Source organism: Alosa alosa, chromosome 23, assembly GCF_017589495.1.
Source record: "Alosa alosa isolate M-15738 ecotype Scorff River chromosome 23, AALO_Geno_1.1, whole genome shotgun sequence".
Classification (NCBI taxonomy): Eukaryota; Metazoa; Chordata; class Actinopteri; order Clupeiformes; family Clupeidae; genus Alosa; species Alosa alosa.
In genome coordinates, this window is record NC_063211.1 from 21,221,523 (window position 1) to 21,230,867 (window position 9,345).

General features: G+C 42.8%; 1 protein-coding gene across 2 annotated transcripts; it reads left to right on the plus strand.

Moving 5' to 3' along the window:
- The first annotated feature begins 2,001 nt into the window (after positions 1-2,001).
- Positions 2,002-9,138, plus strand: LOC125288447 (ras-related protein Ral-B-like). Of its 2 annotated transcripts, none has more exons than XM_048234821.1 (5): positions 2,002-2,119; positions 5,149-5,381; positions 6,238-6,446; positions 6,886-7,063; positions 8,337-9,138. In XM_048234821.1, the coding sequence occupies exons 2-5, from the start codon at positions 5,268-5,270 to the stop codon at positions 8,451-8,453; spliced, it is 618 nt and encodes a 205-aa protein (XP_048090778.1). In that variant the 5' UTR covers positions 2,002-2,119; positions 5,149-5,267; the 3' UTR covers positions 8,454-9,138. The 2 variants fall into 2 exon arrangements, with proteins under 2 accessions (XP_048090778.1, XP_048090779.1); XM_048234822.1 differs by lacking the exon at positions 2,002-2,119 and adding an exon at positions 4,274-4,377.
- The last annotated feature ends 207 nt before the right edge of the window (positions 9,139-9,345 follow it).

Sequence of the window (9,345 nt, forward strand, 5' to 3'; positions counted from 1 at the left end):
TCCTTGCAATCACGACATTGTGCCACAATAGTCAGAAACTTTTTATACGAGTTGAACCACGTGGGGTGTTCCTCCTACTCCGGGATTTTGGGAGATTATGCCTCGCGGCTATAGAAAAGCAAATTTCCGATGAGGCTCAGTCGAAAAGGGGACGCAACCGCTAAATTAACAACTAATAGGCCTAAAAATTATTTAAGAATCAGCCGTCATGTTCTTTGATTACATGCGCTGAGAGTTTTGAGAGCTAGCCTAGGTGCCAACTAGGTGACGTTCGCAACATCTACCCTTGAAATGGAAAACCTTTTACTTTTGATGTAATAATAGATTACTAATAGTAAGAGATTTTATCTCTTAACGTGTGCTATTTTAATGCAAATAAAACAGGCAGTGACATTTTCCACATACATTTCTTCCCATCATTCTATGTTCATGACTCCTCATTTTCTCATTGTGTGTTTCAATGCATCGATTTAATAAGTCGTTCTCATTTACATGAAATTAGATTTACTTAGAGAGCATATACACTTTTTAAGAAACTAACGAATGAAAACTGCTATTCTGAAAGTTGCAATTAGGCGTTTAAAGGATTCCTTTGTAGGCTTGGAACCTCTTTAAAGAAAGCCCTTTTGACAGAAGATCTTTTCATTTGCCATGTTGTTATGGTGCCATCCAAGACCGTTTCTTGCAAGGGAAACAAAACTGAGAAGTCTTTAACATCTAGCCAAGGAAGCATTTATGGGATGTGTGTCGATGCTCTGTGGCTTAACCTGTAAAAGTTTCGACTGAGGCGCCAGCGCAATTTGGCCACTGTGTGTGTGTGCGTGTGTGTGTGCAATGGTGGGCTAACTAGATTCCAGCTGACTTCGGATAATCAAAACTGACACCAGGAATTGCCGAACACAGTGGGGTCTGTTTTCTTTTCACCGCAACCCTTAATTATTTTTGTCTCATGCACACAACCCTTGAAACTCTGGAACATTTGAACACTGGATCAAAACTGACCTACCTATCCCCGCGTAACCTATCAGATCCTCAATGATTGACTACATCTAGGCTATTACAGTAATAACATGTGATGGGCTACATGATAAAAAAAAAAAAACCAATTGATATTAATTAATATCACATAGGCCTAATGAACTCACTGCTTGCATGACGATTTTCTGAGATTGCTTTGCTGTTGTCATTTTTTTATCGTTTGGTCCACGAATTCTTTGCGCAAATAGCACATTGAAACGCATGTAGGTAGGCCTACATTTAAAGTTATTGAAGAGCGACACCCTTCTGCCATGTAGTGCAACTACAGCTGAGGTCCGTCTGTGGTCTGATATGCTGCAGTCTATGACAACGAAGGCTTTTCATCCCCAGTTCAGAGGTCTTGTTTTTGTCGAAGACAGTAGGCTATACTACTGTATACTCTGTACTAATCTATTCATCACTGTAAATGAAGGGTATACTTTAGACAAAGATTTAGACAAAAAAAAAACGTTAATGTCCTCGAGGCATGTGTTACAGCATAGACACATTTAACACAACGGTGTACACACACACACACACACACACACACACACACACACACACACACACCAAGCATCTATGGCAATGTTACTCTGACACAGACATAAACACATACATAAAATACAGTAAAAGAAGTAGGCTAGCCTAAGTAAATCTTAAGTGGAGCACCTGTTCCATCCGTCCTTAAAAATCAATGTATTCCCCAAACAAAAGGGGGAGTTGGAATTTAATTCCTACTCACTATGGGATTTCATTATTTCCCATAGCCATATAACCAATTAGTTGTGTGACGGTGAGACTAGGCTTCCCTAGAACTCCATGAAATACTGGAAAGAAAAGGGGAAAAAACAGCTACAAATCGCTGTGCTAAGAGAGAGACTAAATGTTACACATCAATACAGCTAACTCAACTGTAAGAAGAAATGCTGTGGATTGGTTGTCTGACCTCACATCCTTTTGATAACCTCCCAATAAACTTCCGGTTATGACAAAAAAGTTTGGGAAGGATGGAACTCGACTAACGGCGGATTATTTTGCCTACTATCTTTCCAAGAAAACAAAGGGTCCAGGCGGGATTTTTTTTTACCATATAAGGTGTTCGGTGAGTTATGTCTTTGGTTTTCTAAACTACGGTGATAAATCATAGGTTAGGCTACTATATTTCCGTCCGCGTTTTGATACATTTGTTTGCAAAGTTACTTGTCCAGGGTTTTGCTACTTCTCGTTTTGTGCGACGTTTGATTGACAGCCGTAAAACGCTATGTGGGACAAGATACACCATAGTTACGTCGCTCTGTTATTCATGCAGCCTATCAACAACTTGCAGGAGGCGGGCTCTAGGCAGTGCAACAGGGAAGGCAACTTTTCGATTCCCTACCAATTTCAGACCTAGCCGCTTTGTCAGTAAACCATAATGCATTTGTTGTTGTCTCAAATTAATTTGTTGTTTGTTTGAAGTTGTGTTACATATGATTACGGTATACCCTACGTGTGTTTTCTTTGTTTCAATATTTTGTGATGGGGTATCTTAACGTTATTTTCTTTCCGTGCTCTGCACTAAATATATTGTTTATAGGCTGCTGTGTAAAATGTTTGGACGATAAGCCCATAGGCTAGCCTATCTGTTCTTTGAATAGTTACCTTGGTAGTTGCTTTTTGGTTGTAACTTGCAGACAAACACTGATCTGGCATCTCATTCTTTTCAAAACAGTCTTTAATCCTGATCTGTGTTAATTTTTAGTCCAGCACACCCCTTAACAGCTATTCTCTCAGGTAGATAGCCTCTCAGGTGTGTCACCACCTGTGCATGACTTTGAGCTCTGTCATGCTCACTCACATGATCCGTGTGTCAGTGAAACCTTGGGCAATTCCAATGCTTTTACAGTTATGCTTCTGGTAGGTCTGTTGTCATCCCAGTAGTAGTAGTAGTAGTAGTATAGTACAAATATGAGAACTTTAATGGTCATCAATTTATATTTTAAGAGTACTACTGGTACTGAAGAAAAATTGTCTAAATGAAAAAATAATAAAAAATTATGCTCCTTCTTTTGACCCAGTATGTCAGTCTCTCTGAAGGTAGAGAGGAGCCTGCGCAGCTTCATAGTTTATACTGCAGGAGCAGCTATTTTGCAAGAACAACTTCAGAGTAACAGAAATGAGAAGCGCACTGCTTGCTGCACGGTATTGAAAAACAAAGTGACCCACATATGTAAGGTCAGCCTCGGACATAAGGCCTCAGACATCATAGGAGCCAGTGGTGATGTGGCTGTGGAGAAGGCTTTGCCTGTCATGACTTCATGGGTTCTTTGAAAGTGAATGCTCAGTTGTCTCTCAGCAATAAAGTTAACGTTGACTGATATTTAGCAGGCACTTCTATCCGAAGCGACACAGACTTGCAGCGGTGGGAATCGAACCCGGGGCCGACCGATGGTCGGTGACGGTAACTCTGCTCCACCACGCCCATCTTAGTTAGTTAGACCCTCATGATGGATATTATAGGTGCTGTGATGGCATGGCACCCTTCTCTCTTCCCCCAAGTGTCTATCAGCTGTATAGGTCCCATCACCTATCAGTCTATCAACTGTAGCCTATAGTTTCTATCACCTATCAGTCTTTTAACTGTATAGTTCCTATCACCTATCAGTATTTTAACTGTATAGTTTCTATCACCTATCTGTCTTTTAACTGTATAGTTCCTATACAGCTGATAAACACTTAGAGGAAAGAGAGCAGGGTGCCATGCAGTGGCAGTGGCACTACAGGTTGGGTGCTCGCGGTGATCGTTTCATTAGTGCCACTGAAAGCTCTGTATGGTGTCTATATTTTCCTGCAAGTGGTTTAGGATAAAAGGCTTGGCTAAGTCAAATGTCATGTGATCTGCTCAGTACATGGTGTCTGTAGTGCCACACCAAATTCCACTTCCTGTTGTTGTGTTCTTGTTGCTGTTGTGCTGGGAGATTGGCTGCATGGACAGATGCCATCATTGACCACTATGAGGTCAAGTCCAGTAACTCTTACTTACTGTACATGGAGTGCTTCCCAGTCAAGTAAATAAGTTGACCATAGAAATATAATTGACTAAATGACGTTTCTAATGTGTCTGAAATGTCTTAAGTGAGTGAAATCTACCAGTGGTGGTGGTTGTTGCTCTTTGGTCCGGTGATTTACAGTTTATATGGGTGGCTGTTATGGCATTTATGGCATTTCCTCCCGTGAGAGTGCATGCGCACTCTGACAACAAAACAGTCTCCTGTGTTTGTTTCCCGTCTCGGAGAAGAACTCTGGAACAGAAGTGTAGCCATGAGTTAGTGCCCTTGAACTGTACAATGAAATGACTATCTCTGCAGAGCAAACACCCTTGTGAGTTTTGTTTTTTTACCTAGCAATTATATTTATATAATATTTCTGTATTATTTTTTACCTAGGTATTATATTTTCTCAGTCGAAAAGCTAAGTAAAGCAAACCTGAGCTAATACGGTCTCATTAAGGAATCCATCTATGATCTAACCACTCATCTCTGTCTGATATTGACTAGCCATTTAAAACGCTTTGTCCTGAGAGTCAAACAAAGTTGGAACATGTAGCATTTGACTTAAAGGGACACCAGGCAAGCCTGATGCTTTTTCTCTACGAAACTCCCCCTCGCTCGGTCTGAAGCTCTTTTCCTTTTCTTTGCGTCTTCTGTCAAGGGTTTTCGCTGCTTCTTCGCCGGCTCTGCCATTATACACATGTTTGCAACAATCTCTAGCGTTTTGTTAGCCTGCCTGCTTTGGTCTGCAGGTAGGATACACTGAACTTGCAATCAGGATATTCTTCCTACAGACAGTAGGGGTGGGCGAGAGAGTCTTCATTCGCCCTGTAACGAGTCATTTAGTCATTTAACCATATACTGACTTACGAAGATGAGTAATTAACATGAAAATGTTGCCTGGTGTCCCTTAAAGGATGCAGAAAGATGAAGTGAAATTTCCCAGTATTCTGTATTCTTGTGCAGGTTATTGTACATAACAGAGAATAGAAATAGAAATAAAATAGAAAATTTTTAACAGCTGACGCTTCATATTTCACCTTTGATACACTTCTGTTACTTTAACAGCATTTTCTCTATTTTCTTTCTTTCATCTTTGCAGGTGGGTGCAGTGGTTTTTGGCCGTGTGTATTTGAGTGAGCGTGTGTGTGAGGGGGAGAGAAAGAGAGAGAGAGGGAGAGTGTGTGAGCGTGTGCGTGTGTGTGTGTGGCAACTCGAGCCATGGCCTCTACCAAGTCCAAGAACCAGAGCTCCCTGAGCCTCCACAAGGTCATCATGGTTGGGAGTGGCGGCGTTGGCAAGTCGGCGCTCACGCTGCAGTTCATGTACGACGAGGTGAGTGCCCCCACTGACCCGCCACCTGCCCATCGGTCACCAGTGCCAGGCGTCACGCCAGCGCAGCACGGCAGGGGGCACAGAGCCTTGTGGTCACTTAGCGGCGAGAGAGAGAGAGCCTTAAAGCCACAATCAGACAGGAAGAGACTAGCGGCGATGCAGCGATGTGAGACCATGGAATGTTAATGAAATTCAGCGACTGACTGACTTGTAGCAATTACAGACGAAATAACCTTTGACGATGTGAAATGTCTTAACCTTTGAGGTGACAGGCGACAAGGGAATCGCCGGCCGTCTGTATTTGGCTTTAGGACAGAGTGAAAAGACCTAGAGTGATAATATCTATACAGAAGACATCTGTGCCAGAGTCACAAGTGTGTGGCATACAAAGGCATAAAGCTTATACATGGAGGAAGAGGAGGAGGAGGAGGAGAAAAGGTCCTGGATGAGAGGCCATTGGATCCTGAAAGAAAGCTAATTGGGTGATGATATCCATGGATCTCTCAGTACCTCTCAGTCTGTTTGTTTTGGATTTCCAGATGGGACATTAATGGCTTGTTTCCTTTGCGTGGTACAATACAGTACAGTACAGTACAGTATGGTTTGGAATGGTGAACCCTGACCTGGCTTGCGTTTCGACTGTCAATGGCACTCTTACTTGGTAGGCAGGATGTAGGTGCGACGACAACAAACACAACGCAACAAACAAATAAATTGTGAGCAGTCTCTTGATATGTCATTGGTATCAGCCTGAGGAGGAAACTGTATGATATCCAGATCTTCCTCTCGTTCATTGATATCAGAATGCACTGAGTTGTGTTGATCGATAAATGATTGGTGCTTTGTCTGTCCTCAGTTTGTGGAGGACTACGAGCCCACCAAAGCGGACAGCTACAGGAAGAAAGTGGTGTTGGATGGCGAGGACGTCCAGATAGACATCTTGGACACGGCTGGACAGGAAGACTACGCGGCCATCAGGGACAACTACTTCCGCAGCGGCGAAGGCTTCCTCCTCGTTTTCTCCATCACTGAGCTTGAGTCCTTCACTGCATCTTCAGAGTTCAGGTATGTAGTCTGGGACTTTTCGTCTGGAGGTGCACTAACTGTATGTCTTTAGGAAAAGGTGCCATCGTTCACCTGAGCTTGGCAGTGACTCTGTGTGTGTGTGTGTGTTTGGTTTTTGTCTGTGTGTTTTCTGTACATGTCTATATTCATGTGTGTTTTCCCTGTGCGTTCTCATCCATGCTTGTTGTGTGTGTGTTGCTCATGTGTGTGTTGTGTGTGTGTGTGTATGTGTGTGTTTGCTTATGTGTGCTGTGTGTGTCTGTATCCATCTGTGTGTTGTCCTCCGTGTGTGTTTGTGTGTGTGTTTGCTCATGTGTTTATGTGTGCTGTGTGCATCTGTATCCATCTGTCCTCCATGCTTGTTGTTGTTGTTGTTGTTGTGTGTGTGTGTGTGTGTGTGTGTGTGTGTGTGTGTGTGTTGTCCTCCATGCGTGCATAGAGAGCAGATCCTGCGGGTGAAGCCGGACGCGGAGAGCATCCCCCTGCTGCTGGTTGGGAATAAGTCGGACCTGGAGGACCGCCGGCAGGTGGCGGCCAACGACGCGCGGGCGAAGGCGGAGCAGTGGGGCATGCAGTACGTGGAGACCTCGGCCAAGACACGCGCATACGTCGATAAGGTGACTCCGGGTGGGGGGGCACTATAAGGCATACCATATTCGGGTCCAAATGCCCATCTGGACCTGGGTTGGAGTCCATCCCAGGTCATTTCCCGATACCACCCCATCTCTCTCTCTCTCCCACTCACTTCCTGACAGTCTCTTCACTGTCCTATCCTGAAAAGGCAAAAAAGGTTTCCTTAGGGTCCCTTTACACCAGTGTTTCTCAAACTTTTTCAGACCAAGGACCACTTAACCAGTAAAATAAAACCCTCACAAACCATCTACTAGCTAATAGACACAATAGGCCTACTTACTGAACCACCTTGCTTATTGTGTCAGAGGATTCCTATGATTTAAATTGTCATAGCTTACATAGGCAGTGTTGCAGAACTGTTTCGATTTACAAATAAGTTGGTTCAATAATGCAAACAACTCATCTATATTATTTTTTACCACGTCTGCTCACGGACCACTTGGGATCGCTTGCGGACCACCAGTGGTCCACAGACCTCACTTTGAGAAACACTGCTTTACACAGATACATAGCTCTTCCAAGGGTGGGGTTTCCCCACAAACATTATTATGCATTTGGCCCAAGGGCCCTAATTTAGATGGCCAGCAAAGTGTAGAGCCTGGTCTCCTGCATTAACTAAAGCAATCGTGACGCATGAGGAGTGAGTAAGAAAGAAACGGTTCAAAAGATTGTCTGTCTATAATGAAAGTAGTGACAAAACTACGCTTTTCAAAACAGTGTTCCTACTCCGTACATCAGGAAGTGAGATGAGTGAGTTAAAGGTCGCTGCCAAAGGTCACTGGATTTTTTGTGGAACAGAGGTGTTGTTTGCTGATGTCATGCCCCAGTCAATGTGGTGTTTCTGAATTTATCATAAATAAATTCTTGTTAACATTATTTAGCATCTTAAACATATTTCAAAATTATATTAAATTAGTGGGCCCTAATTTGAATGATGTGACAAGTGCAAAGTCTTAAGTCTAACCAGAGCTAATTGAATAACTAGACAAAATCAATTGACTAATGTTGTATCATGGGCAAGACCTTAAGATCATTGAGTCAGCTCAATGCTCCGACATGATGGCTATAGTTCATGTACGTCACAAGATCTTTTCTTGTTGATAGACTTTGCACTTTGTCTGCCATTTAAAGTAGGGATTTTGCAAGATGTAGCATTTTGTAGACATTTGACCTCCCTATGTGTTGATTTGACGCACGCTGGGATTTGTGGTGTACTAGAATAGCAGTTGCCCCCTTTTTTTCTCTCGCTGTCCTCAGGTGTTTTTTGATCTCATGCGAGAGGTGAGAGCGAAAAAGCTGTCCGAAAACAAGGAGAAGAACGGCAAGGGAGGCAAGAGCAAGAAGAGCGTGAAGGAGCGCTGCCTTCTCCTTTGATCCAGAGACCGACAGACAGACACGGCAGGGGAGCCAGTCGCCGCCTTCTGAATGACACAGAGAGAAACTGCCGTCCGCTGTGTGGGGTCCACGCTCCTCCACTGTGCACACAAAATCAATCCCAGCATGCTTTGTGCCTGTACAATCTTGTATGCCTCATCCTTCTCTTCAAGTGGAAAACATTTTTTTTTCTTGCAAAGATTTAAGCAAACCTTTCCGAATAATTTTGTGTAGATCTGAAAGAAATCAAAGGGTTTTTTTTATATGCACTTAGCCATCCTGCCTTTTTCATGTTTGTTTTCGGTGTTCGTTTACAGGCCGGAGTACTCTCTGTGTCACGTGGCAGAAAAACCTTTACAATTTATATTCCAAAGTACTTCACATCCACTAAACACACATCAGAAATGAAATGAAGGCCCTGACTCCCTCTATATATTACACAGCAGGTGAACATGACATGCAGCCACACGTTATATGATCCAATGTAATACACACCCAGTAAATGCACATCAGATTTTTCACTTGTATTTTTCTATGCACGCTTATAAAATGCCGGCTTTGCAATCTGCCTTGAACTGCCTGTCCAGTATTTTGTAAAGATAATGTTTTATTGTTGATATGCTTATTTTCTTTACTATAAAAACTGTTAAATACAGATTAAATAAACACGTATTTCTTCTTTGTAGATATTCTGTACTCAGCGTCTTAATGGTGTAGGAATGGGACACCGTTATTATTTTTCTAAGAGTTCTCAGATTCTTCTCGGAAGCTACTCTACACCCTGTAATATAAACATCTACTGGGGAAGCAGTGCAGTGTTACATCAGATAAAGAGGTTCACTAAAAGAACACAGATGTGAAAATGCACCACCTAGCATGCGTGAATGCAGTG